The sequence below is a fragment of the Macaca fascicularis genome, chromosome 4 (assembly GCF_037993035.2).
Source record: "Macaca fascicularis isolate 582-1 chromosome 4, T2T-MFA8v1.1".
Taxonomy (NCBI): domain Eukaryota; kingdom Metazoa; phylum Chordata; class Mammalia; order Primates; family Cercopithecidae; genus Macaca; species Macaca fascicularis.
In genome coordinates this window covers 110,595,045-110,612,353 of record NC_088378.1, presented here as the reverse complement: position 1 = coordinate 110,612,353, position 17,309 = coordinate 110,595,045, and the positions used below count along the sequence as shown (strand labels likewise).

At 36.1% G+C, this 17,309-nt stretch overlaps 1 protein-coding gene across 1 annotated transcript in view; it reads right to left on the bottom strand.

Annotated features, from left to right (window-relative positions):
* Positions 1–7,626: 7,626 nt before the first annotated feature.
* The window catches only part of LOC135970468 (protein eyes shut homolog), a 162,851-nt gene continuing 153,168 nt past the window's right edge, over positions 7,627–17,309 (bottom strand). Inside the window, exon 6 of the mRNA XM_065543110.1 lies at positions 7,627–7,744. Coding sequence (XP_065399182.1) covers positions 7,627–7,744 — 118 coding nt within the window. The remainder of the gene's footprint in view (positions 7,745–17,309) is intronic.

Sequence of the window (17,309 nt, the reverse complement as noted above, 5' to 3'; positions counted from 1 at the left end):
TTACAGGCTTTGACAAAGGACATGAGTCCTATCCTGAGGCCAATATAAAGTTGAAGGAGTTTACACTTCAAATGCTGAAAGATTTTAACACATTCCTCTAACAAACAGGCAATATGACACAATTAATGCAATAGTACCTGGTTTTCATTTCCTATCAATTGTCTGCACTTTTAATTGTTTCTTACAGAGTCAATTGAGAGTTAAATATAAATATAGTATACATTAGAAAGATAAACTAATAGAAATATTTATGTAGTAATATTTAAATGTGCCAAAGGCAGTGATATCCTTAAAACGAGATCACTTTTAGCTGCCCTGCTTTGCACAGATATTGCAGAATCTTCAAAATAGAAAAAGATATTATGTATGAATAGGAGTCATTTGAATTGGAAAATGGAAACTTAAATCATCTTGTCCATCGCCCTGTCAAGGTAGATTTCCTTTAACATGCTCTATGACTCAAGATACATAAATGTAAAAGAAAAGCTTAAAATTTTTGAATATTATCGCTTTACTCTTTTAGGGAATAAGACTTAATATGTATCTAAGTTGACATTGTTAGTATTTTCATACTTATATAGGCCTGAGTTTGATTAAATCAAGCAAACTATCAGTTTATCTTTAGCAAATGAATTCTTTTATATATGTTTAGCATATACCTTTTGTTTAATGTTCTGTACTTTAATAGTAATACATCTGGTACAATCATCTTAACAAAATTGAACTTTTCAGTACCAAATCCAGAAGTGTTGGAAGCCTGGTGAGATGTTAATAATTTAAATGTAAAAACAAAACTCCAACCTTTATTTTCCTTTTACAATAACTAGAATAACAAAGGTTAGTTCTAAAGCTCAACTGTTTATTAGAAGTTAAAACTATAGGTAACCTTAAAAAGCCAGATGTTTTTCTCTCTTGTTTGCCTTAATTAAGTCACTGCCTTTAGCTACTCTCCAATAACAGCCAAAAAGAGAGTATGTAATTGCTTTCCAGCATCAGTCACAAAATAATTCACATACAATTCAGAAAACAGTCATTATGTTTATGTTCTATGATTTTGTATTTTCACACATATAAAGTTTCCATAAAATATTAAAATGCTGCTATTTTTAATGCTTGGGATTTTATCTAAAATTTTATAAAAATTTAATATGAAAATGAGTGTGAAATATACATATGGCATACTGAAAAGGATTGAATACTGCATATTCTTGCTAACCAACGCAGTGAATGAAATCAGTTCATATCTCAGTAGACTCATCGTAATACCTAGCAAGTGACTATCTAACACACAAATTGCCTTGAAAAGTTCTACCCTTTGCAAATGACAGTAATAAAGCAATGTAGAAGAACTGGTTCTTCTCAGATGTAATGAGGTGGTATGGCCACCAGCAGTGAGCATAGCTCTTCAAAATCCTACCCTCTGTTGTTAGAGTTCATGTGGTGACATTATTTTATTTAAAAGAAGCAATATATCTTCACTGTCCTCCAGATCTTGACAAAATACATCTCCTAGTTAACAATAGACCTGAAAGATGATCATATTATCATGGCTTTGCTCATAGAGAACTTTTGGAGTCTCCATGGCTGATATGAAGTAGCCCTATAAAGACAACAAAGTCTGAGAAGCTCAACTTTGAGCCCCAAACACTTCGCGGAACTCTGATACAAATTTTTGAATGACTGTATGAATGAGTGAACTGATGTGTTCCTAAGTGAGAGAGATGAATTACACAATACCACAAGTAAATGAAACACCTGTGAAGAACACTATTGTCACTGATATATACAACTCATTTGCAAAAGGGGTTTGGGAACCCAGTAACTGACACTTCAAAGAGCCAGTTCTTTCATGCATTTCATGGATTGACAACTGTAAAAAGAAGTAGATGGTGTTGGGTCTTTGTATTTGACCACTGCTCTTTTCACTCTGCACACTTTCCTTGGGTGTCTTTTTTTTCTTTTTTTTTTTTTTTTTTGAGACGGAGTCTCACTCTGTCGCCCAGGCTGGAGTGCAGTGGCCGGATCTCAGCTCACTGCAAGCTCCGCTTCCCGGGTTCACGCCATTCTCCTGCCTCAGCCTCCCGAGTAGCTGGGACTACAGGCGCCTGCTGCCTCGCCCGGCTAGTTTTTTGTATTTTTTAGTAGAGACGGGGTTTCACCGGGTTAGCCAGGATGGTCTCGATCTCCTGACCTTGTGATCCACCCGTCTCAGCCTCCCAAAGTGCTGGGATTACAGGCTTGAGCCACCGCGCCCGGCCACCTTGGGTGTCTTTTTACTCACTTTAATGTTTTTTTCCTGCTACCTTTATGTTTAATATTCTCAAACTTCTATTTTTAATTCATATCATATACTGGGTGACAGACTCTTTAATATAAATCAGCGTGTTGGACATATCTACCTGGGTGCTTATTCCCACAAGAGTTCAAATTCTACATGTCCAAAATGGAATGTACCAATCATACACATGAATCAAGATCCTCTTTGTTTCACCAGTTTCTAGAGACTCAGACCACTCCTTCCAAGTCCTCGCTGCTGCTGAGCAAATTCTTTTTCTTTCTTCGCCTTGAGCAACTGTTACAAGAGGAAGTCATTTATACGGCCTTCAACAAGAGTCCAGTGAGACTGAATCATTGGTCCAGCTTATTACCAGGCAGAATCTGGCCTGATAACACATCCTCATATAGCTCTCTGTCCTCTCCACTTTATTCTCCTTTTCTCTCTTGTGCTCCACATGATTGCATTTTTAAATAAAGTATATAGTAGCACAGAAAGAATACAGGCTGAAACACCATAAAAATGTGCTCCTCTTTTGGTGATATCTGCTGATGTTATCCACTTTTACCCTGAAACTGAAGTAAAAATTCTAGGAGTCATTCTTGCCTCCTTTTCTTCCTCAATCTGCTAGAAACATAGTCGCTAAATCTAGCCATATTTCCTTCTAAAGAGCAGATGCATCATTCCTCTCTATTTTTGCCAACCCTGACTCGTTTCAGGCACTCATTTTTTTCTTAGATTATTCAAAAAGCCTCCTATCTGGTTTTCCTAATTCCACTCTCATTTCTTCACTTTTAGGTTCCACATCTACAATAAAGTGACTCAGGTGATTCATCTAAAATGCATATCTTAACATAACCTTTATTCTCAGCAGTTCCAAGCTCTTTAACCCACCAAGCCTTCATTATCTGCTCTGAGCTTATGTTTTCAGGCTTATCAATCATGACTTCCCACCTTAATTTGTATGCTTCCACAACACCAAACATGGCAGTATTAAAAAATCTCTGGCTCCTTATCTAGAATGCTTTCAACTTTCATATTCTGGCAAGCTCCCACTTTAGAACAAAGTTCAGGTATTCCTTCTTTTATAAAGCACACCCACATTTTCCCAGGCTGAGAAAGGTGAGTCTCTTTTGGGCAACACAAAATCTCTTATATATTCACTAGAATAGTGACCCTTGCTTTTGCTTTGTTTTGTTGTATCCCATATCCCAGCATACTTAATGGATATGATATTCATTAACCAATTTCTCTCTATGACAGGAGTTCTCATCATATGGGAAGGCTTTACGTCTCCCAAATACTTGGAAGGTATTTCAGATTCTAAAGGAGGAAGAACAGGCATAGTGGTAGTTTCTGATTCTGTTATGTCTGCTTTGTGCTGGGTTTGGGTAATTTCCCTCTCCAAAACCCACTCCCTGAAAATAGCTACATAAATATATGCTTTATGACAAGCAGAGTGGAACTGTTTTGTCTTTATATCTCAGTATCTAGACAATAATCTGACCATCAGTAGTAGTAAAAGCTCAATACATATTTACTGTGAATGAATGAATGAATGAATGAATACTACAGGAATAAACCTTAGTCAAACTGAGGTCATTTCTTGCTGGGGCCGAATAGTATGGTACTCTTAGAAATTTGAATTTTGACTGATATAGTGCCTTAGCGCACAGAATTCTTTGAGGTGTGACAAGTACATATACCTGGTGAGTAGGCAGTCAAATTGGCAATGTCTGTGAAAAAAGTGAGAAGGCTTGATAATGATAATCAACAATTATCTGATAGACTTAAAGGCACTATCTACCCTACCAAACAGTGTCTGTTGTAACTTAATGACTTCTTTGGGAATTAAAGGCCAATGAAGTTGTCTCTCTGACAGGATGAGCTCAGCATAGGTGACTTTGCACTACTCAGCCATATAGTACTAAACGACTTCTCCTCTGTTTACTTATATCTATCCATCAATCACAGGCATTGTTATGGCAACCAAGGAAGTATATGTATCATTTGGAACTCCCTCTTTTATTATAATTATTTGTGTATGTATTCTCCCTCCAATATACTATGAGTTCCTTAATGACATGGACTTTATCTTAATGTTCACAGCATAGCAGGAGTTAAAATATTATAAAGTGGAAGAAAAAAAAACAGTTAGTATGGAGCAGTAGTGAGATGGAAGCTGGAGGAATACTATGGAACCAGATAAGTAAGTGTGTTCAAGGCTAAACAGAAATATCCTGACACCTTAGGTAGGTTAAAATTTTAGCAGCCTACATTAGTTTGTATAATCTTCACTGATGTAACAAATCTATCACCAAATTTTAGTAGCCTAACTTAATTGTTCATTTTAACTCACTTAGTGGTCTAATGCTGGTGGTTATGTTCAATGGGACTGAGAGAACAGAAGGATCTTAGGAAACCTCCATCCTTTGATGCTATTCTTGGCGGGGGGCCTTAGAGTCCTCTTCCTCCAGCAAGACGGTGAGGGGAGAAAGATTAAGTGACAGAGAAAGTCCAAAGAATCACGCATCATATGTTTGAGTCGTAAGTGGCATAATTTATTTCTCTTCATATTTCATTGGTGAGAACTAGGTCTATGTTCTATGTTCTTACACAAGATATTGACAAACTTTTTCCATAAAGAGCCAGATAGTAAATATTTTAGGCTTTGTGGGTCCTACATTTCTGGTACAACTACTCAACTGTGGTTGCAATCTGAAAGTAACCATAGATAATATGTAAACGACTCAATGTGAGTATGTTCCAGTAGAACTTTATTTTTAGATGCTGAAATTTAAATTTCGTATAATTTTCAAGTTTCAAAAATATTACTCTTATTTTTCTAACCATTTAAAATTTTAAAAAAATCTTTATTCTCAGGCTTTGTAAAGACAAGTGGTAGGCTGAATTTAGCTTGTACCTGCAGTTTGGTGATCTCTGAGGCAAGGTGACTAGAAAAGGTTGCCACTGTCTGAACTGCTGCCGTTAGTGAAAGTTCCACATTGCTTTGGTGGACAGCTAGATGTATGTCCTTTAGGCTGCTCCTCTGGCTACTAAATATCCACGCACTTTCCCTTTCTTTCATACAGAATGTCTCCAGCCTCTTCTCAAAAGATACAGCAGGCATCTCATCCATCCAATCACTGTATCTAGCAAAGTGTCAGTGATTTCTGTGTGATGTCCAGTTCTCTCCATTCGGCTGTGGCTCTTTTAGGTCTGCAGAACCACAAACTAAAAGACAATTCTTCTACCATCCTTGATATAAACAGGTGGAGCAGGGGCAGGATAACTGCACAAAACGCCCATATAGAAATGGAGAAACATGATTGCATAGCAATAATTAAAAGTGGTTATTCATTACTATAGTATAATGCAGAGAGGCAAAGCATTATAATAGAGAATATAGTATAATGATATTATAATGAGAGTATATTGCTGTGCAACTCTGCATTATACTATAAAGCTTTTTTATTAGATTATCTTGGGGAGTAACTTTCTCATCCATTGTACCTGGCCCCAGGTGAACCTGGCCTCCAATCATATCTGAAGAGAGTGTTTGGGTAGTATATACTCCTTGGGGAATGCAGAGCTTTCACATACTGTAAAAATTTACATGTTAGTATAACTTTTGGGTCCTAAGTGTCATTTTATAGGTACAGGCATTTTTTTTGACTTAGGTTTGTGGGTTTGTTGTTGTTTTTTTTTTTTTTTTTTTGAAATTATACTTAAATCAAAATTTAGGAAGCACTGATTTATTTGTATCTAGTCTGATACATGTTAATAACAATACATATTGTTCTTTCTTTGGCGTAATTCTAAAGCTGGCTCTATTTCTTTTTCTTTTCCTCTTATACCTTTATCTCTCAACTTAATGACAGATGCCTGAGGTGATCTGAACAATATGCTTGGAGGAAATGGAGCAACCTTTGATTTGATCTTTGGTGCAGTTGGTTCTTCTACTTCACTAACATATCTTAATGAGCCTGTGTTACTTCTAGTATTATAACTTCTTCATGTTTTTTCTTGCGGGAGGCTCTAGAAATAGCTTTCTTAACTTCAGAAGCTTCGATCATAACCTGTGTCCTTGAAGTCTTCCTCATCCTCAGTGGCAGCAAATGCATTTTATAAAGATAAGACAGAAGTCACACACTTTAGTTGGCATTCCATTGATGAGGACTAGCTCTGTAGCCCTACCTATATGCAAGAGGGATGGAGGAGACTGAGCACATTATCATTGCCTGGCAACTACTTCTATGGGAAAATTTTACATTATGGAGGGGGTATATAATATAAGCTCTTCTGTTGTAAACCTAGTAGAGAGTTTAACTTTTATTCTGAAGGCCATGATAAGCATTTGAAAGACTGCCATCTGTTAATACCAAAAGCAGATATTGAAAATATAGATGCCTGAGAGGACTAGAGGATATGACTCTTATCAATGTCACCACAGTTTTAAATATATGCAATAGTCTAACAGAGCTGTCATTAATCTATTGTTTATAGTTATAAAATATGTAACCTCAAATAGCTACATCTGAAAATGATTCATTTCAAATTATATCATATAGGATTATATTTGTATAAGTAAAACCTAACTATATTCATTTTATTGCAAAACTGAAAATAGTTTCATTTCCCTGAATGTTTCATTTCCCAAGTATTAAAATAGATTTTAAAATATAAATATTGATAGCTTTCAATTGTCAAGAAAAGCATACAATGCACAAAGATTTGAAAAAGACAGGAATAGAACATTGGAAACTTTTACAGTGCAGGGAAGTGAAACCATATTTCAGTTAAAAACTTATACAAAATTAAAAAGTCAAATGGGAATAGAAATGAATCCAATATATAATATAAAAAAGTCTATGAATTTTGTATTTGTTCTCTATTCTTAAGGGTCTTTGTATCTATTTCTTTTATTTATTTTAGTGTATTATTCTCACTTATTTTTTACTGGAATAAAAATAGATACTTTAAAAAATTAAGGTAGGGCTTTTGGAGTTCTTATGAAAAGTGTTATTCTTAGAAGATTATTCTTGTAAATTTATTGGGAATATTGTCAAATAAGCATATGTGAAGATGGCTGATTATAACAGTTAACAAAATTGAAATAACTTCTGTGTCCACACATTGAGCTAAGTGCATTGCTTATATACAATTTCATTTTTTTCCTTATGTTAACCCTGTTATTACCAATATTATTGTCTCCACTTTATTGGTAAAGGAAACTGAAGTACAGAGAGGTTAAGTAATTTTCCTAAGGTTGTGTCAATAGTAAGCAACACAGCTGAACTTTGAAACTTGGTGTATCTGACTTTTAAATCCTCTCCATAGAAACACACAGCTTAACTCAAACCCACTTCCACAAAACCAGCAGGCAAGCTCTCTAGTTCCCATCTGTGTAACGTGGAAGAAGCAATCCTTCTGGAGTTGCAGCGTATTAACCATGTGTTGTGATTAAATCTGTGTAACAAGGAGAAACACCTTAAATTACTTTTGGGAATAGCCTTTAGTTTGTGAAAATACTATGTTCAAACACTTAATTATGAAAAGATTAATCCTGGGGCATGGTCCAAAAGTTAAAAAAATAATATTATGAAAGTTAATTGTTCTTCATATGACAAAATGAAATAAAATAAATTGAGTTTCTAGAGAGCACGGGGTTAAGGGTTTCTGGAATAATGAGTTGAGGATAGATTACAGGGAGGGAACAGAAATTAGAAAAAGGAAGAAGGGCTGGGACTGAGTTCAAGAGCAGATCTTTAAGATTTGAGGTAAGGGCCGGGCGCGGTGGCTCAAGCCTGTAATCCCAGCACTTTGGGAGGCCGAGACGGGCGGATCACGAGGTCAGGAGATCGAGACCATCCTGGCTAACACGGTGAAACCCCGTCTCTACTAAAAATACAAGAAAATTAGCCGGGCGAGGTGGCGGGCGCCTGTAGTCCCAGCTACTCGGGAGGCTGAGGCAGGAGAATGGCTTGAACCCGGGAGGCGGAGCTTGCAGTGAGCCGAGATCGCGCCACTGCACTCCAGTCTGGGGCACAGAGCAAGACTCCGTCTCAAAAAAAAAAAAAAAAAAAAAAAAAAGAAAAAAAAAAAAAGATTTGAGGTAAGAGTAGTTAAGGTATTTCTAAGATTGAGGATAGCATATGTATATATTTACATCTTTGTTTTGTTGTGCTGTTTTCTGAAATATCTGACCTCTTCTTCGTGACCCTTCCCCAACCAAATTTTGTGTTAGTTGCTTTTCGGAAAAATTCAGGAAAAGGGACTCTGTTGACTTTTAGGTTGAGGAGAAGCAAATGATAAACAACAACAAGTACAATAACAATAACTAGAAATTATAACATACATGCTATGTATTTGGCCCCATTCTGAGGATTGTTAAAAATATATATCAAATCATGCAATACTCTGTGGTCAGTATTATTGTCAACATCACCATTTATAGATGAAGAAACCATGAAGTCACATAGGAAATAAGTAATACAACCACTGTTCAATGTATGGTTCCAGAGTCATTGTTCTTCTTTACAGTTCTATATGATTGGTTCTAAGCTTTAGAATCAGACTGTTAATGATATCAAAATGTCACTTTACTTTAAAAATGTAAGCAGAGACCATACCAAAAACTACGCATTTAATCTTAATTTCCCTCATGAAATGGGAAGGACAGAATTTGCACATGGAATAAAAGCTCAAATCATTTGGGGAAATTATGATTTCACAAAACTGGTCACTTTATTGCTATTATTTAAAGAAGAGCCAAATACATGTATGTGTACAAACATTTAAAATGAATGTTTACTTAAAAGTAGGGTTTCTAGATAGTTACCACAAATGTATAAACACGTGTTATATGCTTTATAATTTACTCTCTATTGAAAAGCAAATAATGTCCAATTTAGTGATACTAATGACATTTTCAGATGATATGTGGGGGGGGGGGATAAAAGTGGCAAATGATCTCTGGTGCTTTCTATCTTTGGTTTCTGAATCATTTCCTTCTATTAAAATACTTGTGCCTATTATCACAACACATTCATTCAGGAACAGTAATTATTTAAAAGAGGATGGCAGGGTAATATAACATAACATTTAGTCCAGAGCCGTTATCTTTATATGGAAAAATTTGAGAATGTGTAATAAAGGGCAAGATGGTGTTTGGATATAAGGTAGCTTTAAAAGTGTATGTAAATGGTATGTTTCTTGTAGTTACTTTTTTTTTACAAAGTATTTTTAAAAATTATCCATATTGATGCATATTATTTTCACTGACTTATAAGTATTACTATTCCATCTTATTTATTACCTTTTTAAACATCCATTTCCCTGCTTTGCAAATTTCTACTATTTCTAATAAGGCTATTCAGAGAGTCATTAGATTACACATGAGTGCTTCTGCAGGGAAGAAACTAGAGGTAGAATAACCGATTTAGCTGTTCTTTATATCATACTACATTGAAACCTGTCTACTCTGCCTGAATGAGAAAAATCAATCTTTCATATTTTGGGTATAAGACATAAACAAATATGTGATAATAAAATTTTTGTACCTGATGTATATTCTACCTAATTATTAAGAACACAGGTGAAACAAATGTAGGTGACTATAAAATAGAGAAAATGCTATGAGGTGAAAATCCACAGGTGAAAATATTTGCCATATACACAGATACAATTAGTATCAACTTTACTGTTGTAAAAAACCTTGGTAAAATGATTCAAGCAAACAAAACCAAACAATAATCACCATCACCAAATAAACAAAAACCAAAATACCAAATTGGTGAATCAATTTCTCTGTCAATGCTATGTTAATAACTATTTCTAGATTTTCTTATATCAGCATAAAGCTGATTGTAAAGAAGAGGTGAGGAAATAGATCAAACTATTCTAGAAATTTAAATCTTTTGGTAAATTTTAAAAATGTGTCACTGAGCATCAAGCAAGGGATTTACAATTTGTGGTGATAGTCACCTTACTTCCTTCATGTATGTAAGACTTTTAGCTTCTCAATAACAAAACCTCAGTGATATAATTAATATAAAATGGTAAAGTAAGACTACATTCCCTGTAATAAAATGCTGCATCACATGTAGTCTTCTAAGGACCATCTGTCCAGATAAGCCTTGCTGTAATAAGTAAACAGAGCCACCAGACAAATTAGTGGCGAGCTTCAATTCTCATAGTGTCATTTGGGGGTTATTTAAATGTTATTAGACTTTTTCACTGTGTTTATATTTGCACTGATAGTCAAAGGTAATAGTGAATAAAACTACTGATGGCTTAGTATGATACAAATAGTGGCACCAACTGTACTAGATATAGTATTATCACTTTAATTAAAAAATTTAAGATGATTGTACTTGAAACAGTGGTAACATTAACTTTATTCAAATATAAGTTACACATTTTTAATAATGTGTATGATGAAAAGGGGGTAGGCATAAAGTATTTCTGCTGTACACTGGAGTAAGATGATGGCCTCAAGGAGAAATATGAGTCATTTTTGATGTGTAAGACCAACTAGCTGCTAATTTTTGTGGAACACAGTTTTACATGAAAGAACAACTAAATTTTAAGCTATGATTATGCATTCTTGGGTACTGGGTAGACATTTTCTCAAAAAGAAAATAGGGCTGCCACTCCAAAGAAAACAGCTAACAGCATTTGTTGCCAATGTTAAAATTTGAACTTTCAATCATATTTCAGAATTGTGGGCAAGTCATCTACCATGGTCAGAATGACAGCTATACAATACTTAAAATCTTTTCTGGTGAGATTGTAGGGGATATTAACAAATATTATTTTTAAATATTTTACAAAGATATATGTTGACATTTGGTAGAGCTGAATAACTCAAGAGACCAATATTTTGGCAACAAAAAATTGTGCATGAGTAAAAGATCCATTCAAAATACAAGATAGAGCAATGAATGTTAATTTAATTGAATATAAAATGCCCATTGATTGGGTTTTACATTCCACTTTTCAACTCACCTTTAACAATTTATTAGTTATCAATTTTGGCATAATAGCAAAGAGGGGTACTCAATTATTTGAAAAGTCTATTAAAACTCTTTTATCTTTTCAAAATATATATGTGTTGGGAGGCCAAAATTTCTCCAACTACTTCAGCAAAATACTTATAGGACAGATTGAATGCAGAAGCACCTATGAGGATCTAGCTGTATTAAGGCAGGTATTAAATATGTTTGCTGATACATAATATAGTGCCACTCTTATCATTATTTTTACTTGTTTTGGAAAAGTAAAACTGTTTTGCATAAAACATGCTATATGTTATATTATTCATGTTAATGCATAATGAATTTGTCATTAATAAGGCAGAGTAGGAATCACAAGAAATCTATCTCCCTACCTAGACAACAATTGTACTGGCACTCCATCTCAAAAAAAAATTATATATATATAATTTTTTGAGATGGAGTCTCACTCTGTTGCCCAGGCTGGAGTGCAGTGGCGTGATCTTGGCTCACTGCACCCTCTGCCTCTTGGGTTCAAACAATTCTCCTGCTTCAGCCTCCCAAGTAGCTGGGACTACAGGTGTGTGCAACCACGCCAGGCTAATTTTTGTATTTTTAGTAGAGATGGGGTTTCACCATGTTGGCCAGACTGGTCTTGAACTCCTGACCTCATGATCCAACTGCCTGGGCCTCCCAAAGTGCTGGGATTACAGGCGTGAGTCACCATGCCTGGCCCAGAATATTTTTGATGTAACTATTTTGAAATAGTGAAGTCTATTGAAGGTTTAAAACTTTCCAGGTGAAGGCTTCTAAATTAAATTGTGATTAATTTTGGTCAGTTTCAGCTCTTAAAACAGTAGCATGCACCCACGCCCCACTTCTTAGTCATGTGGCAGGCAGGTGTGTGCATGTTTCTGGTGCAGTCTGCACACAGCTTGTGAGGGCCATGTGGACAGAAAGGATCCTATTCTCCACATATTAGACATCTGTGCTTTGATCACTGATTACTGCTTCTGATAATATAGCTGATCAGTGAAATAGATAGTGGTCATTGTCACACTTCCCCCGCATTGTTGTTACTCCCCACCACCTTGAACTATTTTTCTCCTCACTGTCTGTCTGTTTTCACACTTTTGGAAGCTAACCACTAAAGATTAGAACATTCAAAAATAACTGCATATATGAGGAAATTTTAAAAATGGCCATCCATGCCCAGGAAAGGGTTTATAAAAGACTTGAGAAGTCTTTAAGAAACTCCATATAAAACAAACTCAGAGCTACATGGATACATATTAAAATCAGACTTTTGAAAACTAAAAATGAAGTGAAACTCTTAAAAGCAGCAAAAGAAAATTACTTTTCACATACGAGGATTCTCAATAAGATTAGATTTCTCATCAATAATTTTGTAGGCTAGAAAGTAAAAGTTTAAAATATTCAAAATGCTGAAAGAAAACAACTCTGTAAAGCAAGAATTCTACATTTGACAAAAGAGTCGTTCAGAAGTTAGGAAGAGCTGAGTGCAATGGTTCATGCCTGTAATTCCAGCACTTTGGGAGGCCGAGGCAGGTGTATCACCTTAGGTCAGAAGTTTGAGACTAGCTTGGCCAACATTGTGAAACACCATCTCTACTAAAAATACAAAAATTAGCCAGGTGTTGTGTGTGCCTGTAATCCCAACTACTCAAGATGCTGAGGCAGTGGAGTCACTTGAACCCAGGAGGCAGAGGTTGCAGTGAGCCAAGATAGTGCCACTGCACTCCAGCCTTGGTGACAGAGCAAGACTGTCTCAATTAAAAAAAAAAAAAAAGGTAGAAATTAAGACATTCCCAGATAAACAAAAGCTAAGAAAGTTTGTTACCACTGGACCTTTCTTGTTAGAAATGCTCAAGGGGAATCCTGCAGTGTGAAATGAAAGACCCTAGACAGTAACTGTATGTCGAATGAAGAAATAAGAGTAAAGTCATAGGCAATTATCAAAGCTAAATGGCTTATAATGTACTTTTTGTTTTATAATAATTTCTAATAATTGTTTTCTAAATAAGGAGATTAATGCATTAAAATTATTCTAAAAGTTAATGTTTAACTTTGGTTTATAACTTTATATTTTGTTTTCTAAATAATTTAAAAGACTAACACATTTCAAAAATTACTAGTTTTGGGGGGCCACACAATGTATAAAGATGTAATTTTGTGCCATCAACAACCAAAAGGAGTGGGAACAGAGCAGTTAAAGGAGTAGAGTTTTGTTTGTTGTAAACTCAACTTAGAGTGTTAATGACGTTAGGCTGTTAATTGCATGGTAGCCACAAAGAAAATAGCTATAGAATGTATGCAAAATAAAATTAGAAAAAAAATTTAAATACTTCACTATAAAAGATAAACTAAATATGAAAAGACAGTAATGTAAAAAATGAGAGACAAAAACTATAAAGAATAAGGAAAACAAATCACAAAATAGCAGAAGTAAATCCCTTCTTAGCAATTATTTTAATTATAAATGTTTGTACTCTTGAATCAAAAAACAGAAACCTGCAGAATGGATAAAAACACTTGACTCAACTATATGCTCTATACCAAAGATTTACTTTAGATCTAAAAACACAAATTTAAATAGATTAAAACTGAAAGGATGAAAAAAAAAGATTATATGCAAATAGTAACCAAAAGAGAGTTGGGGTTGCTAGCTTAATATCAGACAAAATAGACTTTAAAATAAAAAATGTTAACACCAAAGAAGGACATTATATGTTAATAAATGACTCAATACAGCAAGAAGATATATAAATGTAGGAGTTCAGTCAGGGTGGTGGGAAAAATTGTAAAATAGACACAAATCTTCTTGGAAGGCTAGAAGGTTTTGCAAAAGCCTAAGGATAGGGTTATGACTGAAGGCAGCCTAATACTCTTACCTTGAGTTAATAGCTTAAAGTAGGTACAAAGGAATGTAAGGGAGTTTATCTAAATAGCTTGTTTACTCATGTGGTCCTAAGACCAACCTTTGATCATTCGTGGGCAGAACTGATCTCTCCGGGTGAGGGTGACCAGATTAATTATCCACAGTTGTGTTAACTCAAAGCCTTTGTCATTTAAATCTGTGCTCAATAAATGCCTGTAGAGACAGCTAGTCAGGGCACGCACCGCTGTCACAACTCTGTGATCGGCCTGGCCCCTGGCCTTCTCTTTCACTGAATATCAGTGTCTGAGTACATTATTCATCCGTTGTGCAACCTGGGTCTGTGGGTCAGACCCCAGCATGTGGTGCCTCATGTGAGGAATGCTGCAATGGAATGGCGATTGCGACGGAACCCTCGAAAATGAAGGTGAAAAGGACTGCGCAGTCAGTGAGTCAGTAAGTCATTGGTGCCTGCTTGGGACTTCCAAGTTCCGGGGTAATGTTCAGGCTAGGGTTTCATCATGGGACAACAGTTATCAGCTCAACAGAAACAGTATATAAAAGTATTGAAAGAGCTGCTTAAAGCTAGTGGAGCCTCAGTTTCACAGGCTCTGTTAAGGGAACTAATGCAAACTATTGTATTCCATAACCCATGGTTCTCAGAAGGAGGTATGCTAGACATAGAGCTCTGGGAACAAGTGGGGAGAAATTGGAAACAACATCATGGGCAATGGGTCCCAGTATCATCTCTAACACTATGAGCTTTGGTGAGGTTGGCTCTGGTCCCATTATACACAGAAGAGCCTAAAAAGGGGAAGGAGGAAGAACTGTCACCTACCATACCATCTCCTTGTCCCTCAGATGTGCTGTCACCAGGCCAAAATAACAAAGAGGAAATGGAGGTTTGCTTGAGTCCCCTCCTCTAATAAATTGGAAAAAAGACAAAGGAATGTGCTACAGTCATGGTACCATGTCTTAGGCAAGCGGCATTAGAAGGGGAGTTCTTAGCCTGCCCAGTAATGCAAGATCAACAAGGCAATTGGGTATATAAACCCATTTCTTTTAATGTTTATAAAAATTTAAGAAAAGGCATTAGAGGCCAGAGCCATGTGGCCAAGCTGACAATGGGTAGAAGAAAAAGCTCAGTGGCAGGGAAGCTTGTGACACCCCAGGCTAGCAGGGGGCAGAAGCGACACAGTCAAAAAGCAGCGCCTAGGCAAGTGCAAAAACTGCTGCCTCCCTGGGATTCGCACTGCTGCCCTCCGGCTCCACGGGTGACCCATGGCAAAATTTCATGTGTTTCTTGTATATAAGAGACATCCCAGATTATAATTATCTTCTAAGATACAAGTAAAATTGAAGAATTTAAAAGACCTCTTTCCGATAATGGCCACTGTTGTTATTTCTCCCTTACTCCTAACGTGACTCTCTCCAAATCCAATTTAAGTAAAACAGTAACCGCCAAAGGGAGAGAAATTAAAAAGAGCCCACGAATTAGTTGAGGAGCAATTAAAAGCAAGCCATACAGAACCATCACACAGCCCCCGGAATTCACCCATTTTTGTCATTCCCAAAAAATCTGGTAAATGAAGGTTTTGCATGATCTATATGCTATTAATGCTAATTTGCAACTTACAGGGCCCCTTCAACATGGCCTTCCCTCCACGCAGTGATTCCTCAAGATTGACTTACAATTGTTATTGACTGCTTTTATACCATTCCACTAGCAGAACAGGACAGAGAAAGAATTGTGTTTACAATACCAGCTATCAATAATGAAAAGCGAGCTTGCTGATTTCATTAAAAACTGCTTCCTCAAGGGATGCTAAACAGTCCTACCATGTGTCAGTTTCATGTAAATCAAGCTTTGCTCCCTAGTAGAAAAGAATTTTCTGATTGCAAGGTTATTCATTTTATGGATATTTTACTAGCAGCCCCAACGGAGCCAATACTTTTAAAGCTAGTAACTCTGTCATAAGGAATACATATTTAAGAGATTTAATGATTGCACCTGAAAAAGTACAGATGTCTTCTTGTTGGAAGTATCTTGGGTACATACTAACTCCCTGGTAAGACCTCAAAATGTTAAATTAAATACTAGCAACTTACATACCTCAAATGATTACTTAAATGATTATCAGAAATTACTAAGTGATATTAACTGGCTTCAGCCCACCTTGGACATACGTACTGATAAGTTTCAATACCTGTTTTCTATCTTAAAGGGCAACCGAGCCCTGGATTCTCCCAGGTATTTAACTCCTGCGGCAAAAAGGATAATCAAGGAAACAGAACAAGCCATTTCTCACAGGCAACTAGATTACATAGACCCAGGCTATTCAATTCAATTGTTTATTTTTCCCACTAAACACTCCCCTACAGGGTTAATAGGACAGATGGCCCCAGTACTATGCTTTCTAGAATGGGTTTTTTGCTCACATACTGGGACTAAAACACTCTTTCCCTATAATCAGTAAATTCGTAAATTCAGGTTGCAGACAATGCAATCAATTGCTAGGTTATGATCCTGATATCATCAGGATTTCTTTAAGTAGAAAGCAATTTGAAGCAGTATTGCCATTATCTATCAATTTGCAAATAGCCCTCTCTGATTATACAGGCCATGTAGACCATGCCCTTCCTGTTGATAAACTCCTTAAGTTCTTATCTCGTACTTCTGTGATGTTACCTGCAAAAATAGTTCACTCCCCTGTACCTAACGCTTTAACACTATTTACTGATGGTTCTGGTAAACATGGAAAAATGGCCATTTGGTGGAGACTACATAATTTCCTCCTCGTTCTGGGTTTACTAGCACTCAAAAAGCTGAGGTTGGGACCTCAATATTGGCTTTGGAGGCATTTTCCGCTCAACCCATCAATAATGTTAGTGACTCTGCTTACTCTGTTTATTTACTGCAGAACCTTGAGACAGCCATAATTAAGTCCACTCAAAAGCCCACCCTGTGTGCACTTTTTGACTTCAGCAATTGTTAAATCAACATACACATCTTATTTTTATTACACACATTCGAGCCCACAGCTCACCGCCTGGCCCATTGGCTTATGGGAATGATCAAGCAGACCTTCAGGTTATGACATCACTGCTTGACTAAGACACCCAATCACATCAGTTCTTCCAC